This window comes from Phaenicophaeus curvirostris, unplaced genomic scaffold (assembly GCF_032191515.1).
Source record: "Phaenicophaeus curvirostris isolate KB17595 unplaced genomic scaffold, BPBGC_Pcur_1.0 scaffold_93, whole genome shotgun sequence".
In the NCBI taxonomy this organism is placed as follows: Eukaryota; Metazoa; Chordata; class Aves; order Cuculiformes; family Cuculidae; genus Phaenicophaeus; species Phaenicophaeus curvirostris.
In genome coordinates this window covers 34,703-47,229 of record NW_027206715.1, presented here as the reverse complement: position 1 = coordinate 47,229, position 12,527 = coordinate 34,703, and the positions used below count along the sequence as shown (strand labels likewise).

Sequence of the window (12,527 nt, the reverse complement as noted above, 5' to 3'; positions counted from 1 at the left end):
CTTTTCTCCCCCAAAACCCCCTTTTCTCCCCCCAAACCCCCTTTTCTCCCCCCAAACCCCCTTTTCTCCCCCAAAACCCCCTTTTCTCCCCCAAACTCCCTTTTCTCCCCCAAACCCCCTTTTCTCCCCCAAAACCCCTTTCTCCCCCCAAACCCCCTTTTCTCCCCCAAAACCCCTTTCTCCCCAAACTCCCTTTTCTCCCCCCAAAACCCCCTTTTCTCCCCCCAAACCCCCTTTTCTCCCCCCAAAACTCCCTTTTCTCCCCCAAACCCCCTTTTCTCCCCAAAACCCCCTTTTCTCCCCCAAAACCCCCTTTTCTCCCCCCAAACCCCCTTTTCTCCCCCCAAAACCCCTTTTCTCCCCCCAAACCCCCTTTTCTCCCCCCAAAACCCCCTTTTCTCCCCCCAAACCCCCTTTTCTCCCCCGAAACCCCCTTTTCTCCCCCCAAACTCCCTTTTCTCCCCCCAAAACCCCCTTTTCTCCCCCAAAACTCCCTTTTCTCCCCCCCAAAACCCCCTTTTCTCCCCCAAAACCCCCTTTTCTCCCCCCAAACCCCCTTTTCTCCCCCCAAAACTCCCTTTTCTCCCCCAAAACCCCCTTTTCTCCCCCAAAACTCCCTTTTCTCCCCCCAAAACCCCCTTTTCTCCCCCCAAACTCCCTTTTCTCCCCCCAAACCCCCTTTTCTCCCCCCAAAACCCCCTTTTCTCCCCCCAAACCCCCTTTTCTCCCCCCAAACTCCCTTTTCTCCCCCCAAACCCCCTTTTCTCCCCCCAAAACCCCCTTTTCTCCCCCAAAACCCCCTTTTCTCCCCCCAAACCCCCTTTTCTCCCCCCAAACCACCTTTTCTCCCCCCAAAACCCCCTTTTCTCCCCCAAAACTCCCTTTTCTCCCCCCAAACCCCCTTTTCTCCCCCCAAAACCCCCTTTTCTCCCCCCAAACCCCCTTTTCTCCCCCAAACCCCCTTTTCTCCCCCAAAACTCCCTTTTCTCCCCCCAAAACTCCCTTTTCTCCCCCCAAACTCCCTTTTCTCCCCCCAAACCCCCTTTTCTCCCCCCCAAACCCCCTTTTCTCCCCCCCAAACTCCCTTTTCTCCCCCCAAAACTCCCTTTTCTCCCCCCAAACCCCCTTTTCTCCCCCCAAAACCCCCTTTTCTCCCCCCAAACCCCTTTTCTCCCCCAAAACTCCCTTTTCTCCCCCCAAACTCCCTTTTCTCCCCCCAAAACCCCCTTTTCTCCCCCCAAACCCCCCTTTCTCCCCCCAAAACTCCCTTTTCTCCCCCAAACCCCCTTTTCTCCCCCAAAACCCCCTTTTCTCCCCCCAAACCCCCTTTTCTCCCCCCAAAACTCCCTCTTTTCTCCTCAAAACTCCCTCTTTTTCCCAAAATCTCCCTTTTTCCCCCCAACCCTCCCTCTTCCCCCCAGTCCAACGCGCCGTCTCCCTCTTCTCGCTGGCGGAGCCCTCGCCGAGCCCCGAAGCCCCCGAGATGCCTCCACGGGGGGGGCCCCCCCAAAGGTAGGTCTGGGGGCTCCCCTTGGGGGGCTCCTTGAGGTCCTCAAGATCCCTTTGGGTATTTGGGGGGGCACCTTGAGGACCTCTTGGGTCTTGGGGGGCTCCTTGAGGTCCTCAAGATCCCTTTGGGTGTTGGCGGGGGGCACCTTGGGGACCTCTTGGGTGTTGGGGGGCTCCTTGAGGTCATCAAGAACCACTTGGATATAGGGGGGGGCACCTTGGGGACCTCTTGGGTATTGGGGGGCTCCTTGAGGTTCTCAAGATCCCTTTGGTTATTGGGGGGGGCACCTTGAGGACCTCTTGGGTTTTGGGGGGCACCTTGGGGACCTCTTGGGTTTTGGGGGGCACCTTGAGGTCCTCAAGTTACCTTTCTTGGGGACCTCTTGGGTATTGGGGGGCTCCTTGAGGTCCTCAAGATCCCTTTGGATATTGGGGGGGGCACCTTGGGGACCTCTTGGGTATTGGGGGGCTCCTTGTGGTCCTCAAGATCCCTTTGGATATAGGGGGGGGCACCTTGGGGACCTCTTGGGTTTTAGGGGCTCCTTGAGGTCCTCAAGAACCACTTGGATATAGGGGGGGGCACCTTGGGGACCTCTTGGATATTGATGGGGGCACCTTGGGGACCTCTTGGATGTTGGGGGGCTCCTTGAGGCCCTCAAGATCCCTTTGGGTATGGGGGGGGCACCTTGAGGTCCCCTCAAATTGGATGGGGGGCACCTTGGGGACCTCTTGGGTACTGGGGGGCTCCTTGAGGTCCTCAAGTTACCTTTCTTGGGGACCTCTTGGGTATTGGGGGGCTCCTTGAGGTCCTCAAGATCGCTTTGGATATTTTGGGGGCACCTTGGGGACCTCTTGAGTATCGGGGGTCCCCTTGAGGTCCCCTCAAATGGGGGGGGGTGTCACTTTGGGGTCCTCTTGGGGGTCACCTTGAAGCCCTTGAGGTCCTCCAGGTGCCTTTGGCTGAGGAGACAACGTCCCTCTGGGGTCCCACCACCTTCTCGGGGCTGGACTTGAGGTGGTGGGGACACCTCTAGGACCTCCTTTTCTTTCTTCTCGGGGGATCGAGGGGTTGGGGAGGGGTCCCCTCCTCCCCCGGCTGTCCCCCCTCCCCACCTCGGTGTCCCCCCCCCCAAACGGCAGCCAGACGCCCCCCTTGGACCTCCCGGGGAAGGTGTCCCAGCTGGAGGCCATGCTGCGGCAGCTCCACAGCGACCTGCAGAAGGTGAGGGACCTCGAGGAGGACCTCGAGGAGGTCTTGGGAGGGGGGGGTTCTCCACCCCCAGGAGCCGAGGTGACCCCCCAACCCCCGCCGTGTCCTCCAGGAGAAGCAGGACAAGGTGGTCCTGCAGGCCGAGGTGGCCAACCTGCGGCAGAACAACCGGCGCCTGCAGGAAGAGTCCAACTCGGCCGCGCGGCAGCTGCGGCGCTTCGCTCGCATCTTCTCGGGAGCCACAGGAGACAAGGAGGACCTCTGAGCCGCCCCGGCGCCACCGGAAACAGCCCCCCGGGACCACCGGCTCCACCTCGGGGCCACCAGAACTGCCCTGGAACCACCTCGGGGCCACCAGAACCGCTCCTGGGGCCACCAGAACCATCCTGGGACCATCTAAACTGCCCTGGAACCACCTTGAGGCCACCAAAGCCACCCGGGGACCGCCTTGGGGCCACCAGAACTGCTCCTGGGGCCACCAGAACCGCTCCTGGGGCCACCAGATCCACCTTGGAATCATCTGACATGCCCTGGAACCACCTTGGGGCCACCAGAACTGCTCCTGGGGCCACCAGATCCACCTTGGGATCATCTAATGTGCCCTGGAGCCCCTTTGGGGCCACCAGAACCGCTCCTGGGGCCACCAGAACCACTCCTGGGGCCACCAGAACCACCTTGGGATCATCTAAACTGCCCTGGAACCACCTTGGGGCCACCAGAACCGCTCCTGGGGCCACCAGAACTGCTCCTGGGACCACCAGATCCACCTTGGGATCATCTGATGTGCCCTGGAGCCCCTTTGGGGCCACCAGAAGCACCCCAGGACCCCCTCTAAACTGCCCTGGAACCCCCTTGGGGCCACCAGAACTGCTCCTGGGGCCACCAAAAGTGCTTCTGGGACTACCAGATCCACCTTGGGGCCACCAGATCTGCCCTGGGACCATCTAAACTGCCCTGGAACCCCCTTGGGGCCACCAAAACCGCTCCTGGGGCCACCAAAAGTGCTTCTGGGACCCTCTAAAGCACCCTGGAACCCCCTTGGGGCCACCAGAACCGCTTCTAGGGCCACCAAAAGTGCTTCTGGGACTACCAGAACCACCCTGGGACCATCTGAAGTGCCCTGGATCCATCTTGGGGCCACCAGAAGCCCCCTGGGGCCACCAGAAACCACCTCGGGGCCACCAAAACCTCCCCTGGGGCCACCAGAACCGCTCCCGGGGCCACCAACCCCCCCACCCCGTGGTCACCAGCTCAGCCGGGTCCAAGCATCCCTGTAGGGCCAAGAGATTCCATAGGGGACCAGGAGCTTCCATAGGGGACCAGGAGATCCTATAGGAGACCAGGAGCTTCCATAGGGGACCAGGAGATCCTGTAGGAGACCAGGAGCTTCCACAGGGGACCAGGAGATCCTATAGGGGACCAGGACGTTCCGTAGGGACTAGGAGCTTCCATCAGGGACCAAGAGACTCAATATGGAACCAGGAGCTTCCATAGGGGACCAGGAGATCCTATAGGGGACCAGGACGTTCCATAGGGACTAGGAGCTTCCAGCAGGGACCAGCAGGCTCCATAGGGCACCAGGAGCTTCTCTATGGACCAAGAGCTTCCATAGGGGACCAAGAGACTCAATATGGAACCAGGAGCTTCCATAGGGGACCAGGGGCATCTATATGGACCAAGAGGTTCCAGGAGAATCAATATGGGACCAAGAGCTTCCATAGGAAACCAAGAGGTTCCATAGGGACCCAGGAGCCTTCTGCAGGGGACGAGGACCTTCCATACGGACCAGGAGCTTCTACAGGGGGCCAGAAGGTTCCATAGGGAACCAGGAGCTTCTATAGGGATCAGGAGCGTCTACAGGGGACCAAGAGCTTCTATAGGGGACCAGGAGGTTGCATAGGGACCAGGACCTTCCATATGGACCAGGAGCTTCCATAGGGACCAGGAGCTTCTATAGGGGGCTAGAAGGTTCCATAGGGAACCAGGAGCTTCTATAGGGATCAGGAGCGTCTATAGGGGACCAAGAGCTTCTATAGGGAACCAGGAGGTTGCATAGGGACCAGGACCTTCCATATGGACCAAGAGCTTCCATAGGGAACTAGAAGCTTCCATAGGGACCAGGAGCTTCTATAGGGGACCAGGACCTTCCATAGGGACCAGGACCTTCCATACGGACCAGGAGCTTCTACAGAGGGCCAGAAGGTTCCATAGGGATCCAGGAGCTTCTATAGGGATCAGGAGCATCTATAGGGGACCAAGAGCTTCTATAGGGGACCAGGAGGTTGCATAGGGACCAGGACCTTCCATATGGACCAGGAGCTTCCATAGGGACGTAGGAGCTTCCAGAGGGCCCAGGAGCTTCTATAGGGGACCAGGACCTTCCATATGGACCAAGAGCTTCCATAGGGACCAGGAGCTTCTATAGGGACAAGGAGTTTCTATAGGGACCAGAAGCTTCTATAGGGGACCAGGACCTTCCATATGGACCAAGAGCTTCCATAGGGACCTAGAAGCTTCCATAGGGCCCAGGAGCTTCTATAGGGGACCAGGAGCTTCTACAGGGACCAAGAGCTTCTACAGAGACCAAGAGCTTCTATAGGGGACCAGGAGCTTCTATAGGGCCCAGGAGCTTCTATAGGGGCCCAGGAGCTTCTATAGGGCCCAGGAGCTTCTACAGGGACCAAGAGCTTCTACAGAGACCAAGAGCTTCTATAGGGGACCAGGAGCTTCTATAGGGCCCAGGAGCTTCTATAGGGGACCAGGAGCTTCTATAGGGCCCAGGAGCTTCTCTAGGGCCCAGGAGCTTCTATAGGGGACCAGGAGCTTCTATAGGGGCCCAGGAGCTTCTATAGGGCCCAGGAGCTTCTCTAGGGCCCAGGAGCTTCTCTAGGGCCCAGCAGCCCCCCAGCAGCATCCGCGAGGGGCTTTAAGGCAATAAAAAGGGGGGGGGGGGGGTCTCCCCTTGCCCCTCCCCCCCCCCGCACCCCAAAAATAAGATAAAAAACCCCCTTTCTGGGGCTGCGACCTCTCGATCCACAATAATTAATAATATAAAACTAATTAATAATAACGAGCTTCCGGGAGAGGGACCCAAACGAGCACTTTTTTTTTTTTTTTTTCCCCTCCACCAGCGGCTCAGGAAGGGGGGACCCCCCCCCCAAAAAAAAAAATTGACCCCCCCGAACCCCAAAAACCCCTTAAACCCCCCAAAAACCCCTTAAACCCCCCAAAACCCCCTTAAACCCCCCAAAACCCTTAAAAAAACCCCAAAAAACCCTTAAACCCCCCCAAAATTCACTCTATTTGTACCCCGCCCCCCATTTCCCTCATTTTTTTACACGGGGGGGGGTCCGGCCGCACTGTGAACCCCCCAACTCCCCCCCCCCTCCTCTTTTCATTTTTGGGGTCCCCCCCCTTTATTTTGGGGACCCCTCCCCTTTATTTAATGTGCCCCCCCCCCCCTTTCTTGATGGGAATAAAAGTGTTTGGAGCTGGAATTGGGGTGATGGAAGGGGGGGGGGCGACAATGATGGGGACCCCCCCCTCGATTTTGGGGTGCGGGGGGGTCCCTGTTCATTTTGGGGGGTTCCCTCTTCATTTTGGGGTGCTGGGGGGGTCCCTGTTCATTTTGGGGTGCTGGGGGGGTCTCTCTTCATTTTGGGGGGTTCCCTGTTCATTTTGGGGTGCTGGGGGGTCTCTGTTCATTTTGGGGGGGTCTCTCTTCATTTTGGGGTGCTGGGGGAGGGTCCCTGTTCATTTTGGGGGGGTCTCTGTTCATTTTGGGGTGCTGGGGTGGGTCCCTGTTCATTTGGGGGGGGGTCCCTGTTCATTTTGGGGTGCTGGGGGGGGTCCCTGTTCATTTTGGGGTGCTGGGGGGGGTCTCTGTTCATTTTAGGGGGGCTCCTCTTTATTTTGGGGTGCTGGGGGGGTCTCTGTTCGTTTTGGGGGGGGTCTCTGTTGATTTTGGGGTGCTGGGAGGGGGATCCTTGTGTAATTTCGGGTTGGGGGGGGATCTCTAAGGGATGGGGGGTCCCCCCCATTTAATTTTGGGGGGGCAGGGTCCCCCCAAATCCATTTTTTTGGGGGGGGGGGGGTCAAAGACAAAGTGGGGGGGGGGTCTCTGCCCACGTTTTAATTCACAGACTCACAGGAGACACCGACAACAACACGATTCGGGGGGGGGGGGGGCGCCGCGATCGTGGGGTTTTGGGGTGCAAAGGGGGGTCCCCCCTTTTCCCCAGGCTCCCCCCTTCTCCCCTAGCCCCCCCCCTTTCTGCTCGACCCCCCCTTTTTCCCTCAGGGCCCCCCCTTTTTGCTCCCCCCCCCCCTCAAAAATAACTCCGCACGACCACAGCTCTCAGGAAGGGGGGGGGGGGGCACCCTAAATTTTAGGCTCCCCCCTCAAATGAAAGCCCGAGCCCCCCAAATTCGAGCCCCCCCCAATTAAAGGGGACCCCCCTTCTTTAAAAGAGCCCCCCCCTAATTAAAAGGGACCCCCCCAAATTAAATAAATACCCCCCCCCTTCCCCCATTTCACTTCATGCAACGTCTCCCCCCCCCCCCCCCCCAGCTCCTTTATGGCTTTTGTAGGATTTTGGGGTGCAGGGGGGGGGGGTTGGGGTGCGGGGGGGGGAGTTTTGGGGTGTAGGGAGGGGTTTTGGGGTTCAAGGGGGGGGTCCAGCCCCCCCCTAAGTGAGGGTGATGTAGGCGGACGCCTTCTCCTTCAGCTGCCGCAGGCAGAGGTGGCAGCTCCAGCTGCCTGGGGGGGGAGAGGAAAAAGGGGGGGGTCAGGTTTGGGGGGACCCCCCCGTACCCCAAAAATCCATCGCTGCACCCCAAAAATCGCCCCTGCGCCCCAAAAGTCACACCCTGTGCCCCCAAAATCACACCCTGTACCCCCAAAATCGCCTGTGAAGCCCAAAAATCCCTCCCTGTACCCAAGAATCCCTCCCTGCACCCCAAAAATCACACCCTGTACCCCAAAACAGCCCCTGAACCCCAAAAATCCCTCCCTCTACCCCAAAAATCACACCCTGCACCCCAAAAATCACACCCTGTACCCCCAAAACAGCCCCTGAACCCCAAAAATCCCTCCCTCTACCCCAAAAATCACACCCTGTACCCCCAAAACAGCCCCTGAACCCCAAAAATCCCTCCCTCTACCCCAAAAATCACACCCTGCACCCCAAAAATCACACCCTGTACCCCCAAAACAGCCCCTGAACCCCAAAAATCCCTCCCTCTACCCCAAAAATCACACCCTGTACCCCCAAAACAGCCCCTGAACCCCAAAAATCCCTCCCTCTACCCCAAAAATCACACCCTGTACCCCCAAAACAGCCCCTGAACCCCAAAAATCCCTCCCTCTACCCCAAAAATCAAACCCTGTACCCCCAAAACAGCCCCTGAACCCCAAAAATCCCTCCCTCTACCCCAAAAATCAAACCCTGTACCCCCAAAACAGCCCCTGAACCCCTAAAATCACAGCCTGTACCCCAAAAATCACACCCTGTACCCCCAAAACAGCCCCTGAACCCCTAAAATCACACCCTGTACCCCAAAAATCACACCCTGTACCCCCAAAACAGCCCCTGAACCCCTAAAATCACACCCTGTACCCCAAAAATCACACCCTGTACCCCCAAAACAGCCCCTGAACCCCAAAAATCCCTCCCTCTACCCCAAAAATCACACCCTGCACCCCAAAAATCACACCCTGTACCCCCAAAACAGCCCCTGAACCCCAAAAATCCCTCCCTCTACCCCAAAAATCACACCCTGTACCCCCAAAACAGCCCCTGAACCCCAAAAATCCCTCCCTCTACCCCAAAAATCACACCCTGTACCCCCAAAACAGCCCCTGAACCCCAAAAATCCCTCCCTCTACCCCAAAAATCAAACCCTGTACCCCCAAAACAGCCCCTGAACCCCAAAAATCCCTCCCTCTACCCCAAAAATCAAACCCTGTACCCCCAAAACAGCCCCTGAACCCCTAAAATCACAGCCTGTACCCCAAAAATCACACCCTGTACCCCCAAAACAGCCCCTGAACCCCTAAAATCACACCCTGTACCCCAAAAATCACACCCTGTACCCCCAAAACAGCCCCTGAACCCCTAAAATCACACCCTGTACCCCAAAAATCACACCCTGTACCCCCAAAACAGCCCCTGAACCCCAAAAATCCCTCCCTCTACCCCAAAAATCACACCCTCTACCCCCAAAACAGCCCCTGAACCCCTAAAATCACACCCGGTAACCCCCAAAATCAACCCTGAATCCCAAAAATCCCTCCCTGTACCCCAAAAATCACAGCCTGTACCCGTAAAAGCTCCAGCACCCCAAAATCCTCTCCCTGCACCCCCAAATCCCCATCTTTCACCCCAAAATCCCCTCCCTGCACCTCAAAACCCCCTCCAGCCCCCCCAAATCCCCGTCTTTCACCCCAAAACCCCCTCCCAGCAATCTAAAACTCCCTTCCAGCCCCCCAAAACCCCCTTCCAGCCCCCCAAACCCCCTCCTGCACCCCCAAACCCCCCTTCCAGCACCCCAAAACCCACTTCCAGAACCCTGAAACCCCTTCCCTGCACCCCAAAACCCCCTCCCTGCACCCTAAAACTCCCTTCCAGCCCCCCCAAACCCCCTTCCAGCCCCCCCAAACCCCCTCCTGCACCCCCAAACCCCCCTTCCAGCACCCCAAAACCCACTTCCAGAACCCTGAAACCCCTTCCCTGCACCCCAAAACCCCCTCCCTGCACCCCAAAACCCCCTCCCTGCACCCCAAACCCCCCTCCCAGCACCCTAAAACTCCCTTCCAGCCCCCCAAAACCCCCTTCCAGCCCCCCCAAACCCCCTCCTGCACCCCCAAACCCCCCTTCCAGCACCCCAAAACCCACTTCCAGAACCCCAAAACCCCCTCCTGCATCCCCAAATCCCCATCTTTCACCCCCAAATCCCCTCCCTGCACCTCAAAACCCCCTCCCTGCATCCCCAAATCCCCATCTTTCACCCCAAACCCCCCTCCCTGCACCCCAAAACCCCCTCCCAGCACCCTAAAACTCCCTTCCAGCCCCCCAAAACCCCCTTCCAGCCCCCCCAAACCCCCTCCTGCACCCCCAAACCCCCCTTCCAGCACCCCAAAACCCACTTCCAGAACCCCAAAACCCCCTCCTGCACCCCCAAATCCCCATCTTTCACCCCAAAATCCCCTCCCTGCACCTCAAAACCCCCTCCAGCCCCCCCAAATCCCCATCTTTCACCCCAAACCCCCCTTCCAGCCCCCCAAAACCCACTTCCAGAACCCCAAAACCCCCTCCTGCATCCCCAAATCCCCATCTTTCACCCCCAAATCCCCTCCCTGCACCTCAAAACCCCCTCCCTGCATCCCCAAATCCCCATCTTTCACCCCAAAACCCCCTCCCTGCACCCCAAACCCCCCTCCCAGCACCCTAAAACTCCCTTCCAGCCCCCCAAAACCCCCTTCCAGCCCCCCCAAACCCCCTCCTGCACCCCCAAACCCCCCTTCCAGCACCCCAAAACCCACTTCCAGAACCCCAAAACCCCCTCCTGCATCCCCAAATCCCCATCTTTCACCCCCAAATCCCCTCCCTGCACCTCAAAACCCCCTCCAGCCCCCCCAAATCCCCGTCTTTCACCCCAAACCCCCCTTCCAGCACCCCAAAACCCCCTCCCAGCACCCTAAAACTCCCTTCCAGCCCCCCCAAACCCCCTCCTGCACCCCCAAACCCCCCTCCCAGCACCCTAAAACTCCCTTCCAGCCCCCCAAAACCCCCTTCCAGCCCCCCAAACCCCCTCCTGCACCCCCAAACCCCCCTTCCAGCACCCCAAAACCCACTTCCAGAACCCTGAAACCCCTTCCCTGCACCCCAAAACCCCCTCCCTGCACCCCAAACCCCCCTCCCAGCACCCTAAAACTCCCTTCCAGCCCCCCAAAACCCCCTTCCAGCCCCCCCAAACCCCCTCCTGCACCCCCAAACCCCCCTTCCAGCACCCCAAAACCCACTTCCAGAACCCCAAAACCCCCTCCTGCATCCCCAAATCCCCATCTTTCACCCCCAAATCCCCTCCCTGCACCTCAAAACCCCCTCCCTGCATCCCCAAATCCCCATCTTTCACCCCAAACCCCCCTCCCTGCACCCCAAAACCCCCTCCCAGCACCCTAAAACTCCCTTCCAGCCCCCCAAAACCCCCTTCCAGCCCCCCCAAACCCCCTCCTGCACCCCCAAACCCCCCTTCCAGCACCCCAAAACCCACTTCCAGAACCCCAAAACCCCCTCCTGCACCCCCAAATCCCCATCTTTCACCCCAAAATCCCCTCCCTGCACCTCAAAACCCCCTCCAGCCCCCCCAAATCCCCATCTTTCACCCCAAACCCCCCTTCCAGCACCCCAAAACCCACTTCCAGAACCCCAAAACCCCCTCCTGCATCCCCAAATCCCCATCTTTCACCCCAAAACCCCCTCCCTGCACCCCAAAACCCCCTCCCTGCACCCTAAAACTCCCTTCCAGCCCCCCAAAACCCACTTCCAGAACCCCAAAACCCCCTCCTGCATCCCCAAATCCCCATCTTTCACCCCCAAATCCCCTCCCTGCACCTCAAAACCCCCCCCTGCATCCCCAAATCCCCGTCTTTCACCCCAAAACCCCCTCCTGCACCCCCAAATCCCCATCTTTCACCCCAAAACCCCCTCCCAGCGCCCTAAAACCCCCTCCTGCACCCCCCAAACTCCCTCCTGCACCCCCCAAACCCCCCTCCCTGCACCCCGTAAACCCCCTTCCGGCATCCCAACCCCCCTCCTGCACCCCCAAACCCCCCCGTGCACCCCAAAACCCCCCGCAGACCTTCGGGGGGCTCTGCCATGGGGGGGCTCAGGCAGTACATGTGGTACCCGCGGTCGCAGTCGTCGCAGAAGAGGAGCTGGTCCTGGGGGGGGGGCAGAAAAAAGGGGGTTCAGGGGGGAATTTGGGGGTGCAGGGGGGGTTTTGGGGTGTCAGGGAGGGTTTGGGGGGGTCAGATGCTGATTTTGGGCTGCAGGGAGCAATTTTGGGGTGCCTGGGGTTGATTTTTGGGGTGCAGGGGGCGATTTTTGGGGTGCAGGGGACAATTTTTGGGGTGCAGGGTTGGGTTTTGGGGTGCAGGGTGGGGGTTTTGGGGTGCCAGGGGTTGATTTTTGGGGTGCATGGGGCGATTTTAGAGTGCAGGGTTGGGGTTTGGGGCGCAGGGTGGGGGTTTTGGGGTGCCAGGGGTTGATTTTGGGGTGCAGGGGGCGATTTTGGGGGTGCAGGTTGTATTTTTTGGGGTGCAGGTTGGTTTTTTTGGGGTGCATGTAAGTTTTTTGGGGGTTCAGCGTGGATTTGGGGGTGCAGGGGCAGGATTTGGAGGTGCAGGGTGGTTTTTTTGGCATGCAGGGTGGGTTTTTGGGGATCCAGGTTGGTTTTTTCGGGATCCAGGTTGGATTTTTTGGGGCGCAGGGTGGATTTTTGGGGGTGCCGGGGCAGGATTTTGGGGCACCAGGGTAGGATTTGAGGGCGCAGGGGCAGGATTTGGGGGTGCAGGGGCTGGATTTGGGGGCGCAGGGGCCGGATTTGGGGATCCAGGTTGGGTTTTTCGGGGTACAGGTTGGTTTTTTTGGGGTGCAGGTTGGATTTTTCAGGATCCAGGTTGGATTTGGGGGCACAGGGTCAGGATTTGGGGGTACAGGGGCAGGATTTGGGGGTGCAGGGGCAGGATTTGGGGGTGCAGGGGCCGGATTTGGGGATCCAGGTTGGGTTTTTTGGGATCCAGGTT

General features: G+C 58.9%; 2 protein-coding genes across 3 annotated transcripts in view; one reads left to right on the top strand and one right to left on the bottom strand.

Annotated features, from left to right (window-relative positions):
• Positions 1-6,210, top strand: part of LOC138734520 (signal-induced proliferation-associated 1-like protein 3) — a 24,162-nt gene extending 17,952 nt beyond the window's left edge. Inside the window, exons 9-11 of the mRNA XM_069882230.1 lie at positions 1,422-1,512; positions 2,650-2,731; positions 2,832-6,210. Coding sequence (XP_069738331.1) covers positions 1,422-1,512; positions 2,650-2,731; positions 2,832-2,984 — 326 coding nt within the window. The 3' untranslated portion in view covers positions 2,985-6,210. The remainder of the gene's footprint in view (positions 1-1,421; positions 1,513-2,649; positions 2,732-2,831) is intronic.
• A 1,110-nt stretch (positions 6,211-7,320) lies between these two features.
• DPF1 (double PHD fingers 1) overlaps positions 7,321-12,527 on the bottom strand; it is a 35,191-nt gene continuing 29,984 nt past the window's right edge. For both annotated transcript variants that reach the window (XM_069882222.1, XM_069882223.1), the window contains exons 11-12: positions 11,582-11,663; positions 7,321-7,478 (exon numbers count right to left, since the gene is read on the bottom strand). In XM_069882222.1, the coding sequence (XP_069738323.1) occupies positions 7,408-7,478; positions 11,582-11,663 (153 nt within the window). In that variant the 3' untranslated portion in view covers positions 7,321-7,407. The remainder of the gene's footprint in view (positions 7,479-11,581; positions 11,664-12,527) is intronic.